At 48.9% G+C, this 14,586-nt stretch overlaps 1 protein-coding gene across 2 annotated transcripts in view; it reads left to right on the top strand.

Moving 5' to 3' along the window:
- SLC22A5 (solute carrier family 22 member 5) overlaps positions 1-14,586 on the top strand; it is a 78,089-nt gene that overhangs the window by 50,872 nt on the left and 12,631 nt on the right. For both annotated transcript variants that reach the window (XM_081827083.1, XM_081827082.1), the window contains exons 2-5: positions 1-211; positions 7,095-7,198; positions 13,273-13,427; positions 14,375-14,546. In XM_081827083.1, coding sequence (XP_081683209.1) covers positions 1-211; positions 7,095-7,198; positions 13,273-13,427; positions 14,375-14,546 — 642 coding nt within the window. The remainder of the gene's footprint in view (positions 212-7,094; positions 7,199-13,272; positions 13,428-14,374; positions 14,547-14,586) is intronic.

The raw sequence follows: 14,586 nt of genomic DNA, 5'->3' as shown, positions 1-14,586 counted from the left end.
GTGGCGCAACCACAGTATCCCGCTGCGGCTGCAGGACGGCCGCGAGGTGCCTCACAGCTGCCGGCGCTACCGGCTCGCGGCGATCGCCAACTTCTCGGCGCTCGGGCTGGAGCCGGGGCGCGATGTGGACCTGGAGCAGCTGGAGCAGGAGGGCTGCGTGGACGGCTGGGAGTTCAGCCGGGACATCTACCTGTCCACCATCGTGACCGAGGTAGGTGTTAGTCCCCGCCCGGGGACCGGAACGTGGGGAGGACCTTCGCACTCCACCCCACAAGGTGCACGCTGGATGCTGCCCCTCTCTCCCCCAACACACTACCCACCTCCGAGTGGGCGTCCTGCAGGCACCACTTTGCGAAGTAACTTCTAACCAGACCGTGCCCCTCATAGCACGGGTGTCCTGCTGGCCACCTTGAAGAGGGAGTCAAAAAGGCCGTCGTGGCCCCTGGTAGCTATTCTACGACTCTGAATAGTCAGACTTTCTAGATGGAGGTGGGAGTGTTGAATGGAGCAGAGCCAGAGCTTGGGCCACCCGGCTGTCAGTTTTTCCTCTAGTCTCTTGGCATCTGTTCAGAGAGGGAAACACTCCTCTTCTTTCTTGAAGAACTTTTAAAGCTAAAGGAAGCATGTGTATAAAATTGTCACGGACTCCCTTCTCCACTTACTCTTTCCTCACCCACCCTCACCCCAAAATGGCAATCTGGTCATACCCTATCAGGAATTGTTTACCTTTTGCTAATGGTTAATCATCAGAATTTTAGGGCCCATGCATCTGAAGAGCCATTCAGGGTGACTTGTTGGCCTGGGATGTTTTAGAGTATTCGAAGGCAGTGTCGTTGGTCAGATTTACTTAAAGCATACAACTTTTTTCATAGGAATTGTGTGTGTGGGGGGGGGGATCTTCTCATTTCGCAACCCCTTGGATTTTCCTTTTTGGGTGGCTTTGTCTGTCCCCTGGTGACCCTGCAGCCATTGAAGCTACATGTATGGCTTATACATGTGCTTTGCATCTTACTCAGATGCTGGAACTCTCACTCTCTGGAGTCTCAGCAGAAATGAGCTAGCAGAACAGTGAAAAGAGTCCTCTACAGGCACCACTTTCTCGGAGTTCAGGATCAGAGATTCACGGATTGGGAAAGCTTCCTGGAGGTGGCAGCCTGTCTGAGTCTGGGGTGTTTAGCTCTTCAGATGCAAAGACGGGAGCAGCAGGCAACAACCTAGAAGGAGGGAAAGGGCTAACAGGTAGGGCACGCAGGTCCTGGTATGGCATCAAACCCTCCTGGAGACAGGGGTCCTGAGGGCCCTCTTATGTTTCTTCTGGGGGTGTCACCCTTCAGGAGAATCTCATCACTGCTCCAAGACTCGTGTGTGTGTGTGTGTGTGTGTGCACGTGCGCACACACGTGCATGCACACGTGCTCTCTCTCTGTGTGTTTGGACTAGCATGTGTCCCACACATACATGTAGTAGGAGTGTGATATGAGTCCCACTGGGATCTTTCAGCTGGTGACATCATTCCTGTGTCCTTAGGCATTGTTTTGCCTCACAAGCAAGTCTGTCATACTCCTGGAAGCCAGTGAGAGTTGTGGAAACAGAGACTGTCCCTCAGGTTGCTGGCAGAGACCACCAAGGAGAAGTCATACTTCATGACACAGGAGTCTCTGCAAATTCTGCTTCCGGCTGCCCATGGAAGGGGAAGACAGTGAAGTCAGAAGAAGCTCATGGCATCTTTTTGGGTTTTACCCTGACTTCTAGGTTCCCTTGGCTTACCCTAGTCATTTGCTCTTGCTTCACTGCCCCCATCCTGTCTTGGGCTGAGGCTGGTGGTGGCACTGATGAGCTCCTAGAGGTCGGCTCTAATGGAAGGGTCCTTGAGCAGTGACGACGTTGCTGCTAATGTCAGTGTTTCCTTTTTTGCATTTAGCCTAATTATTTAGCTGTCTTAGCAGTTTCGTAAGAGCTGTGTGCCCTTTTACCTACTTATAGATTGTCAGCCTTTGCAGGGAGGCGAGGTTAATACATTACTTAGGCTTTTGTCTTGGGATGCCGGAATGCCTGACTCTTAAGTTCGAGGCTGCTTGTTCCTCCCAGGTGAATGGTCACCGTTGGAAGTTACTGCATTAACATTCTGATTTTCTTTCAACCCGGACCTGGCCCGCTGACCACTGCAGCTAGTCCTGTGTCTGCTGAATGTTTCAAGCCTGCCTTCTGCTCCGGATCATAAATAGAGGTGTTTATAAGTACATTGGTATTGAATTCTTCTTTGTTTTTCAACAGAAGATGAAAACTATAGGTCTCCTGTTTGATTTATTTTTTTCTTTGTTGAAGTATGTACGTGTAGTACTAAACTTTGTGGTAGTTTTACGTCTTGGCATCTCCCTGACATCATGCCGGATACAGACGGGGTTACCTAGGGAAATTTTTGTTGAATGTATTAATGAACAATTTAAGAAATGTTGTCTAAAGTTTGAGAGCTAAAGAAGGAAAGGACAGTTTAATTCATAGAAAAGAAACTTGGGCCTGGTCAAAAAGCATCGACTGAAATATTTTAAAGAAAATGTAACCACCCAGCCCACAAACTGTGCCTTGCTCCTAAATGGATCTGCAACAAGGTGTTGGGATTGGCGGAGAAGAGGTGACACTATGAGGTGAAAGGGAATGTTTTGGGAATAGTTTGGTGGTCCCCGTGCTTCTAGGCTGGCCTCTTCCCCAGCCCCTCATTCATGCCTGGAGTACTAGAGAATCAGCCATCCCACCCGGCTCCAATCCCTGAATGCTTCTTGGCCCAGGACTGTCCCCTCTTCAGAAACCTGGGTGATTTCTCAGGCTGCCTGGGCTGCCTGGTTTTAGGTGTCTCCCTCGCCCAGCTTGCAGCCAGAAAGAGTCTTTTAAAAACTTAAAGCTCTTCTGGCACCCATGAGTTGGGGTCCCTTCATCTAAGACCTGGCAGTTGTCTGTGTCCCTTGCTTCTCTCCTTTCTATCCTTCTCTGAAGCCTCCTCCCCCAGCCCATAGCAATATTCTTACTCACTCCTTGTCCTGGAAAGCCTCTTTCTCTGGACTGTCTTTTCTGTCAGTCTTCTCTCACGTACAGATAATCTTGGAAGATAGGAGAGCTCCCACTGTGATTTCAAGCCCTCATGAAGGAACGTGGGAGGCAGGGCTGGGCTGACTTCTTGTGGAAAGACCTGGAGCTTGTGCCTCACTGTTAAGTCTTTGCTGACTGTCTCACCTAAGGGAAATGCAGACCCTTAAGGCCTTGCCTTCGGAGCTCATGGCAAGCCAGAGAAATCACTTGCGGGGTCCCTGAGGCCCCTGTGCGCACACGGTCATAGCAGACACATCTGGCCATGAATGGTCTAGCTAGCTGAGAACCAACGCCCTGGGTCAAGGTTCTTAGAGCTGACACAGGGAAGAGGGTGAAGGAGCAAAAAAATTAACAAATAAATAAAATCTATCCTAGAGATTGAAGTTCAGGGTTCATCTGTGTTTTCAGCAGCCAAGCCTAAGGTCCAAGCCCAAAGGATACTATAGTATTGAAAGTTAACAGCCCTTTTATTCATCTTTTCCCTCACTCACCGATGTACCAAACAGCCTCTCCTCTGCAGGGCTATGCCAGGCATTCTAGAGGATATAGCAGCAAATTCTTTGTCTCCTTGCCCTGACCACCTTGGGGCAAGGATCTGCCATTAACTGCAGCAGCGGGCAGGACAAAATGTGGGTAGGAAGACATGGTATTCAGTCACAGCTGGTGCTTATCAGGGTGTTCGACCATCGATGCGGTCAGGCCAGGTACATCTCTGGGAAGAGCTTCTGCCCTATGGGCACAGACCCTATCTTTTTTCCTTCCAGCCAGTTCACAAGGAAGAACATTTAGTCCCAGGGAACTACATCATCTCTCTCTATCTCATAACTGAGAAGCAGCTCTAATTAGATAGCGTGTACAAGAGACACAATTCTCTCCTTAAAAATGTTAACAGTTTTATTGAGGTGTAACTGACATAAAATAAATGGCACAGAAGTGAAGTGTACAATTTGAAAAGCTTTGAGAGAGAGAGAGAGAGAGTTCCATGAAATCATCACCACTAGAGAGGCACATTTCTGACCAGGAAGGATGGCAAGTAGAGGTTCCTTGCCAGAGTGGCTCCCAGATTTTTTTCAGGTTGTGCCCACTCTCAAAGCTCACCCAGCTGAGGGGTCACAATGCTAGACTCATGACTTGAATCCTAAACCCATATATTTAGTTCTAACTCTGAGACTTGTTATCATCAGCCAGTACAGCCCACATAGTGAGTGGAAGCATCAGTGAGCTAGTCTGTAGCTGCTTTAGTCCTGTCTGGGGAGCCAGGAGCTCAGTGGAGGAACACTAGATTCCTTTGCCTATGCAGCAAGCCTTGGGTGCATAGCTTGGACTCCATGGGCTTCTCATCCTACCCCAAATCCTGGCCCCACTGCAATCCATTCGATGGTTGACAGTAAGTGAGTGTCTTGGCTGGGTAGGATGGTCTGTGCCTGCACTCATGTTCATTTTTTGAGACCTATTATCTCTCCTGGCCCTACCCACAGGCTCCCTGTGGCCAGTGGGAATGAAGTGTTAACTCACGTTGCTTTTGGAGGTCCCAAAACCAGGTCCTGAGGATTGTTAAGAATCACCAGTGGTGAGGGCGCCTGAGTGGCTCCGTTGGTTAAGTGTCCGACTCTTGATTTCTACTGAGGTCATGATCTCAGGGTCATGAGATCAAGCCCCATGTTGGGCTCCACACTGGGCGTGGAGCCTGCTTAAGTTTCACTCCTTCCCTCTCCCTTTGCCCCTCCCTTTCAAAAACAAACAGACAAACAAACAAAAAAAACCAATTGTCAGTGGTGGATAGAGAGCCCGGGTTACTCCAGAGAGTTACACGTTTGCCCAGACTAAGGACAGGCTGGACCCAGTGGCGGGATTGAGGCTGCCAGCCCTGGGGAGAGGCTCTGGAACCTACCCCAAGATGAGCATGACAGAGACCTTGTCTGCTGCAGAGCATAGTCTGTCCCGGTTTCGGGTAGCACCTGGCCTTGTCAGCCCAGAATTCCCTACCAGCCTGTACTGGGGGACCTGACGTCAGGGGAGGGGACTGTAGAAGCCCCTGTGGGTTTGTAGTCCGGCTGAGCTACATGAGTCCCCAGCCCTCGTGAGAGTCCCGATGAGAAGCAGCTACTGACCCTTTCTTCAGTTTTTCATTTCTGTTGCTACAAAAATTAATGCATGCTGGCTGGAAGTGGGTCTCCTCATAGTAGCTGTGGTAGCTGTAATCTGGCCCCGAAAGTTCTGCCTAAGCCTCTACCTAACACCAGAGGCCGATAACCCCATCACCACGTCCTCCAGCTCTGACTCCCTGGCCACTCCCATCCTGACTTTATTTATTTATTTATTTATTTGACAGAGAGGGAACACAAGCGGGGGGGAGGGGCAGAGGGAGAAGCAGGCTCCCCACTGAGCAGGGAGCCCGATGTGGGGCTCGATCCCAGGACCGTGGGATCATGACCTGAGCTGGAGGCAGACGCTTAACCCACTGAGCCACCCAGGCGTCCATCCCATCCTGACTCTAGCAGCCATGTCTGTATGGGGGCTGCCCTAGGAGCACTCACCCTTCTAGAAGGGAGTTGGTGTCTTCTTGCTAGCACCGCCGAGGCTGCAGGGGGCGGGGGCGGCTATAGCCTGAGTACTCAGGCATTGGTGCTCCAATGTTCTTGCCTCCTGCTAATCTGAACTTTCTCTAGATTTGAGTTTGAGATCTCTACCTCTTCCTTGTGGAGATTCTCAGCCCATCCAAGGTTTATTCCAGAGTGAAGAGCCAGCTGTGCGGCTAAGTGATCCTTACTGTTAGCTGCAGGGATTCTTCATGTCCACCCTGGGGACTGCTTCCCACCCCTCTGAGGTGCCCGGAGGCTCTGTGCGCACACCGCCCAGCAGGGAAGCAGATTTGTTTTTCTCTCTGTCACTGGCCTGGAAGAAATGCTTTCTTGGAAGCCACACATTCCCCCTGCCTCTGTGACTGGGGAGCCAGTAGGCTCCACAGAGTGTAGGCCAGCAGCCTGGCACCAGGCAGGCCAGGGTCTGAACTCTCTGGAGGGCAGCCTTCTTCGTGATTACTGAGCACCATCTCTCTGTTCTGGGAAACATTTTTCTGGGAACCACCAAGCTTCTTGTTTTGGCTTTTCTTCCCTTTTTTGGCTCCTTGTTAGGCTGGGGTGACCCAGCATCTGAATGTTCAGCTGCTTCCCCCCGCCTGCAGACCTCTTTTCATGGGAATTGCACATTGAGAGCTGGAAACTCGAGCAGTGCAGCCTGTTTCATACCCGCATCCCTGTTTTATACTTGGGGGAAAAGGCAAAATGGGGGGGAAATCTTGTCTGATGTTGGATAACCAGTTAACAGTGGAGTAGAAGCTAAACCCAGTTTCTTGACTCCAGCTCAGAGCTCTTGGCTGTAACTGGGCCTAGTGTTGTGGTCACAGCATCAGTGATCCCAGCTGTAAATGTCACCTGAGTGTCCCACGGCTCATTGGCTCAGAGTGGGGGCCCAAACAGAACCGCAAGAACAGATCGAGATGGTGCGTCCCAGGCCCTCTGGCCTCAGTCCCTTGCTGGATGCCTGGACTCTTAGAGTCCCAGAGCCCTGCTCTAGAACCATTCCTGTGCCATTCCTGTCAATGGTCTGAAGCCCACTGAAAGGGTACCCTGCCCGTCCACAGCCCTGGGCTTCCCCTGGATTCTTAGAAGCAACCATGAAAGGCCTCACCTTCTCTTCTCCTGGATTGACAGATGGGCACTGTCCTTGCTCTCTACCTATCCTCCCTTCTCCAATTGGTAGCAAAACAATGGAGCTGAAAGCTATGAAAATCAGGATGGGAGGGGGCCCACTCTCCCTGTGAGGGGGAGAGCTCTCTGCTTTGCTGTCCACACAAGCCTTTGCCTGCCTGCATGAGCGCACATACCCATGCAATAATATAAACAGAGCCTGCAGGGATATAGGATATTCTCATTTCATTTTCCAAGAGACCATAAATTTAAAACATTTAACAAAAGAAGTGAGTGATCCGTCTCTTTGCTCCCCTTACAGTGGAACCTGGTGTGTGAGGACGACTGGAAGGCCCCACTCACGGTCTCCTTGTTTTTCGTGGGTGTGCTGGTGGGCTCCCTCGTTTCGGGGCAGCTCTCGGACAGGTAAGGTGGGTGTCTCTCTGCTGCAGCTGCAGGGGACCACAGCACCAAGCACGGAGCACGTATGTGCCTGACTCTTGGCTTCAGATGGTAGTGCTCTCTCAGCACGGGGCCTTGTGTTTTAGAAGAAGAGGAAGCGGTGTCTATAGTGTAGATTCCATACCAAGTAAAGAGAGCCAACAACCTTTTCTCCCTCATTCTTGCTGAGCAGAACAACCTGAGCTAAGTGTACCCATCATCCAGTTGACCAGGAAATATATCATGATTCACTTCTTGTACCAGCCTGTTGGCCTTCCCTAGGTGACTCTTTCATGGGAGAGGTAGACACCACACACACGCAAATGAACTTTGTTGACGATCTTAAGGCCTCCCGTGAGTGGCCACCTCTGTATTCCCCAAACCGTCATTCTCTCTGCATGATGAGAGGGGATCTTACTGGCCAGTAGTAGTGTAATGGGCAGAACTCTTGTGTTCACAGGGCTGATGCCCCTTAGCTTACAGCTTGTAGCACCTACTTGACAGCAAGCAAGACATGTACTGTTTTGACTTATAAGCAGGTTATTTATATAATTCCAAGGCTTTTAACTCAAAAGTTCCTTTCATGGCTTAAGGAGTTCATCTACTCTTGAAATTATATGCAAAATTTTAGAAATTGTATATGAACATTTTTTTTTCTGGAGAAAGGTCCATAGTTTCCGTGAAGTTCTCAGAGGGGTCCATTATGTGGTATCTTCCTACCCCAGGGCTCCAGGGTCTGTTGGAGAAGCCCACGGTGAGAAGAGTAGCCTTCACCAAGGTCCTTGGCCGTACTGGATCACTCAGTGGAGTCCCAGCATCCTCCTAGCTGGTTGGGGTCTAATAGAGAAGTTCAGGATGAGAATGTCATCCTACTTTAAGAACAAACTTATGTTATCCCGGAGCACAAACTCAGGTGATGTCCTGGCATGTTTATCTCTATAGCTTATTGTCTTTACCTGAGAATCCATTCCTCATGAGAAATATATGCATTTCTCACTAGATTTGTGTTTCCCAAGTATCATCTAGCCACTAGAAAAGTGACAAATTCTTGCAGTCACCAGTGAGCATTTAAGAGTCAAGTAGGCCTTGACCACTGATTGACAGTTCTAGACAAGCCTGAGCCACGTGCCCTTTCAGGGGAAAGACCTTTGCTTCCCGAGATCCTTAATCTAGCAGCAAGCATCAGTTGATTACTTATATTTATCTAACAAACATATAGCACCTAACATATGCCAGCCACCCTCAATAAGCACTGTACAAATTTAAAAGAAAGAAAAATAATCCCATCATAACCCTATGAAGTAGGAAGTATTATTACTCTCATTTTACAGGTGGGGAAAATGAAACCCGGAGGAGTTAAATGACTTGCACAGTCCCAAAGCCAGCAAGTGGCAGAGGTAGGATTTAGGCCCAAAGAGTCTTGACCCTCTGTTCTCGGGCCATGCTCTCCTAGAACTTACCTTCTAGCAAGGCAGAATGTATTAAACAACTAATTGAGGGGTATACTTGTCCTTCGTGGTGTATGCAATACAGAGAAGAAGTACAGGATGCTAAGAGAGGGTCTGATGGAGGAGGCCTGGTGAAGCCGCCCTGAGAAGGTGAAGTATGTGCTGGGAGTGGAAAGAGGAATAGAAGTCAGCCAACAATAAAGGGGTAGAGAGAGGAAGAAGCATTGTGGGCAAAAAAAGCTGTACTTAAGTAAGCCTCAACTCAAGAAGAGGCAGCTCACTTTAGAAACTGGAAAAAAGTCCTCTGGGGTGGAGGTGTGGAGAGTGATAGAGAGGAAGCGGGTGAGGCAGGTGGAGGCCCAAGCAGAAGAGCAGGCCAGGCTTAGCTGATGATACGTAGGAGTCTGTGGTTTAGTCACAGAGCAGTGGGGAGCTATTGAGAGTTTTATAAAGCAGGAGTACAGCGTAATCAGATTTATATTTTTTTAATGATTATCTGATAACTTTGCAGAGAAAGGATTGAAAGGGAGAAAGAGGGGTTGTGGAGAGACCAATTAAGAGGCTGTCACAATAATTTATGTGGGAAATGATGATGGTTTGGACTAGGCTGACAGTGGTAGAAATGGAGAAGAGAGGTAGGAGATCCAACCAACAGGACTTGGCTGTGGGTTGGATGTGGGAAGTGAGGGGAAATTTTGGGCCTATACAGCGGAGCTGATGACGATGCCCTTCTCTAAGACAAGGAACTCTGGAAGAAGATCATGTTTGTAGGAGAAGATGCAGAGCTCAGTTTGAATGTACTGAATTTGGGGTGACTATGAGAGTCCTAAATGGATGAAGTGAGCCTGCAGTTGGATGTGTGGCCCTGGTGTTCCATGAAAGGTGTAGGCTGGAGAAATACATTTGGGAATTGTCAGCTCCATAGGACCCTCAACAAAGCATCCAGAGCGTGGAAGAGATTGCCCAGAGCGAGTGTAGAATGGGAAGAGGGGCTGCCCAGGATGGAGCTTTGAGACCTTCCAGGTGGGCTGCTGGGAGATCCCTGTCACAGGGTTGAGTGGCAGCTGAAAGAGGAATTTCCTTGATGTGAAAATCAAGGAGGAGGTGCCCCAAGTTCAAAGTTGAAACTCAGTGCATTTTTCTGGGTCACCTCTGTCATGGGTTAAGCAGACCTTCGTGGGCTAGCCTGAGAACCTGATTACCATGAACACGGTGATTGCATGAGGAAAGTGTTTCATTTCCACAGATCTGATCCCAGGGAAACACTAGAAGCAAAATTAATGAGTATGTTGAGGACCACCTTAGTCTTCTGAAGGACAAGTACAGTGTTTTACAAACCCTCTAGAAATCTCATCAGCAGACTTCTTTTAAGTAGGGCATCTAAGTCAAGTAAATGAAGTAGCTAAAAGTGTGGCTGTTCTGGCTGAGGCCCTCCCTTCAGCTCCCAGCATCACCCCACAAGCTTGGCGACACCCCCCAGAAGGCGCCGGGCTCCGTGGGATGGACAGTTTCTGATCTCATTATTTCTAAGTAAGCTGGCTCAAAAACCTAGGCCAAACAAATGACCTCAGCAGTAGATTCATACCTCAGCTTGTCTGGGATATCCACAGTCACTTTTCGTTTAGGGCAAAGATCAATAAGCCTGAAATTCAAGAGCGGTGAAAATAATCCTGGGCGGTCACCACATTTTATCTGACCTTACTGAATTGCCGTTTTGTGCATGAATTACAAGAGGGGCACAGCCCTGGGAAGAGGTAGAATGGTACTTACTGTTTTTGTAAGCACATGTGTGGTTGACATTTTGTTGACAGACTTTAAAAGTGAGCATTTCTGAGCCCAACCCCAGACTGGGTTGCTAAGGACTGGTGCTATGTAAGGATTCGCTGGGTCTTTCTCTTCCTTACCGTCCATCCCAGGGAGCCCGTGGGAAGGGAAGGCATGGGGAGCGGTCACGCCTGTCTGCCCTGTAGGAAGGGACCTTCCCTTGGCTGGCGTGTTGGGCGCGCTTGTTATAGAATAATGCAGGGAAACTTGGTCTCTTTCTAGACAGGGTTGCTCGGCCTTGGCACTGTTGACATTTTGAGCCAGAGAATTCTGTGTTACGGGACGCTATCCTGGACATTTTAGGATGTTTAGAACATCTCCAGCCTCTACCTACTAGATGCTAGTAGTGCCAAAAACAAGCGAAAAACCTGTTTCAGGGGAGAGAAGCACCAGACTCTTTAACATGGCAACAAGGCCTTCTGCAGCTTGGTCCCCACCCAACCCCTGCGGTCTCATGTTGAACCCCTGACGCCAGTGACGCCGGCTGCTATCTGCGCATGTCTTCATGCCCCCTCCAGCCGCGCTTGTGTGTGCTCTTCCCGGCATTCCCCAACCACTCCCGTGACCTTCCTTGACCATGAAGGCTAACTCAGGGTCCCCGGTTTATATTACTCTGCTTCCTTGTGCCTTTTCTTAGTAGCACCTGTCAGAAATTGGTAAATAAGAGGTGTTATCATAGGTAATGTTGGTCCCCTCCACTATACAGCGAATATCATCAAAAGCTTTGTCCCTATCGCCTACTCCCCCTCCTCAATAATAACTTCTTCTTTGGGCCTTATCTCAGTGTCTGGCCATCAGGGAGACCTTCCCTGAATGCCCACGTCCCCAGCCCCTACTCCCAGGCCAGGGTAGGTTCCTTGGTCGTGTCTCTTGTGAACCTGGGCACTGGTCCTCCAGTGTGCTTGTGTCAGTGTGTGATTGCACGTTCAGTAGTCTGGTGGCTTGATGACAATATGATTCCTGTCTTACCACCTGTAGGCTCTAAGCCCCTTGTGGGTAGAAACAAGAGTTTTGGTCTGTGTTTTATAATTCACCTGTATCCCTAGTGCCTAGTATATAACTGAGGTTCATATATACATTCATTGAGTGAAAATGGGTGTCAGCCAGCCCTGGCCACAGTAAGGCGGAACCTGCTGGGTTGAATGAAGTACATTGACTTGTTTCTCCCTATGACACTATCTTTAAAACAGATGAAACCCACAAAAAAACCCAACATTTGTTTTTTTTAAAGATTTGTATTTATTTCTTTGACAGAGAGAGATACAGCGAGAGAGGGAACACAGCATGGGGAGTGGGAGAGGGAGAAGCAGGCTTCCCGCGGAGCAGGGAGCCCAACGTGGGGCTCGATCCCAGGACGCTGGGATCATGACCTGAGCCGAAGGCAGACGCTTAACGACTGAGCCACCCAGGTGCCCCAAAAACCAACATTTAAAAAAAATTTTTTTAGGGGCGCCTGGGTGGCTCAGTCGTTAAGCGTCTGCCTTCGGCTCAGGTCATGATCCCAGGGTCCTGGGATCGAGCCCCGCATCGGGCTCCCTGCTCCGCGGGAAGCCTGCTTCTCCCTCTCCCACTCTCCCTGCTTGTGTTCCCTCTCTCGCTGTGTCTCTCTGTCAAATAAATAAAATCTTTAAAAAAAAAAAAATTTTTTTTAATGAACACATACAGAAAACCACACAGAACAAATGTGTGGGTTGATGAATTATTCCAGGGAAATAACCTTGTAACTACCACCAAGTCAAGAAAAAGAACCTTGCTGGCCACCAAGGAGCCCTGTGCACATGTCCCATCCCAGGTACCACAGCCTTCCCTGCCCCCCCTGCCCATAATTAACCACCAGCCTGGCTGTTACAGTAATCACTTGTGGGGTTTTTGCAGCTTTATTATCCAGATGTGTATCCTTAAACACAAGTTTAGTCTTGCCCACTTAAAAATTTTTGATAAGTTTTTGTGGGATTGATGAAGGGATTCTTCCTCCATCCTTTTCTTTGCCAGACACTTTATCTTTTGCACCCAGGGCTGTTCCACTGCAGAATTTCCCAGGCTGGATTTTGCTGGTTGCATACTCATGGTGCAGTTCAGTATCTTCCTCATTTCTCTTCATTTCCTGCAAATTGGTGGCTGGATCTGGAGATTTCATCAGATCCAGGCTCATACCCCTTAGCAAGACTAGGAATCATGTTAATTCAGTTGTCTCTTCAAGAAAAGACTGTTAGCAATCACTGAAACATAATGCCCCAACATAATGCCCATTTATTGAGGAATATAAAATGTTGATATTCTAATTTTATCACTTCTTTTTCATTTAATTGTTGGAATACTTTTATAAAATGATATTTTCCCTCATCCATTATTGGTTCCTGTTCAGATACTTTACATAGGAATTTCAGGACAAGTGTTTCTTTCCCTCTATTTACCAGTCTTCATTTAAAATGACTTGTTTCTTTATCATCCTCCAAAATAAACCAGTCCTTTAAAAAAAAAAAAACATTATGAATGTATGGATTTAAGTATAGTGAATGCATTTCGATGCCTTGCAATCATTATCGTAATTCTGGCACTATCATGAGGGCATCCTAGTGCCTGGGCTGCACACTGATCCTGGGGATGGCAGGGTGGGGGGGCGAGTAACAGGCCCAGTACTGGGGACGGGGACTGTCCGTGCCATGTGCCCTGGCAGCATCGTCCATGACTCCTCCCTGGATGGCTCTGGGGAAAATCCCTCTTGGTGGGGCCCATTTCTGCCACCTTCTCCCAGCTGGATCTCTGTCACTCTCTTTTCCTTCCCAGGTTTGGTCGGAAGAACGTGCTCTTTGTGACCATGGGCATGCAGACGGGCTTCAGCTTTCTGCAGGTCTTCTCGAAGAACTTTGAGATGTTTACTGTGCTGTTTGTCCTTGTGGGCATGGGCCAGATCTCCAACTACGTGGCAGCATTTGTCCTGGGTATGGCCAACAAGTTGGAGTTGAGTACTTGATCCTGTGTTTCACCGTCACCCCACCATCCACTCTCTAGAGACGGCCGTGGTATCCCTCAAGGGAAAGTGGTCGTTAGCAACACCAACCAGGGCTGTGTGGTGAACCCAGTTTGCCCAGCCTTGAGTCCCCAGGAGCACAACAGCCTGAGTTCCAGATCTTTTCTGGTCCCCTTAGTATTCAATAGCCATTTTACTAGAATTCACCCAAGATCATCAATGAAAAAACAGGACCTTCCCAGGGCTGAGGTTGTTAAGGAAAGATAAAGACATGATATGAGGAACAGGGACCACAAATGGCAGGCTCGTCAAGGAAGAAAGCTGCCTCTTCTGCAAAGCATTGTGTTCTCTGAAACTGGCAAGAATGAATTGATACGAATGGACTTGAGTCTCAAGACCTTAAGAGTTTTAATTCCGAGTACACACTGTGGGGCTTTGGCTTATTCTCACTCAACAGTCACCAGTCTCACTGTTTGGAGGAATCTCACTCTAGCTTATTGGTCTTTGGGTTCCTTGGGTTGTATGTTGAAAGGACTATTTCTTTCTCTTCACATCCAATAGAATAATCTTTTTAAAAGAATATTTCCTTGAGCCCGCATGTGTGTCCTTCATGATGACTTCCCCTTTCATAAATTCTTCCTCACGTGAGGATTACACTTTGAGGCCTCACATGGCATCTTTAGCATATGGCTTGTGGAAGTGATGAAATTTGCAAGGCGGAACCGTCCCTGGGAAGCCTAAGAGGTCCCAGGGGGGCACCCCCAGCAGGTGTTCAGCCTGCAGCAGGTTCAGAATCCCATCCCTCCCTAGGGCGGGGCTGCTCCCTTTCCTGTATGTTGAGAATCATACAAGAGAAGATGAGTGAGGAAATGACCTAAACGAAAGGACTAACATGCCTCCTCCCTTGTTTTCGAACAGGAACAGAAATTCTTGGCAAGCCGGTTCGTATTCTATTCTCCACGTTAGGAGTGTGCATATTTTACGCGTTTGGCTACATGCTGCTGCCGCTGTTTGCTTACTTCATCCGAGACTGGCGGATGCTGCTGCTGGCGCTCACGGCACCCGGGGTGCTGTGTGTGGCCCTCTGGTGGTGAGTGTCGCCTGCGCCCAGCCGTGCCCAGCCGCGCCCA

Source organism: Leptonychotes weddellii, chromosome 7 (assembly GCF_054177405.1).
Source record: "Leptonychotes weddellii isolate Sample4059 chromosome 7, ASM5417740v2, whole genome shotgun sequence".
Classification (NCBI taxonomy): Eukaryota; Metazoa; Chordata; class Mammalia; order Carnivora; family Phocidae; genus Leptonychotes; species Leptonychotes weddellii.
This window is presented reverse-complemented; position numbering and strand designations above follow the sequence as displayed.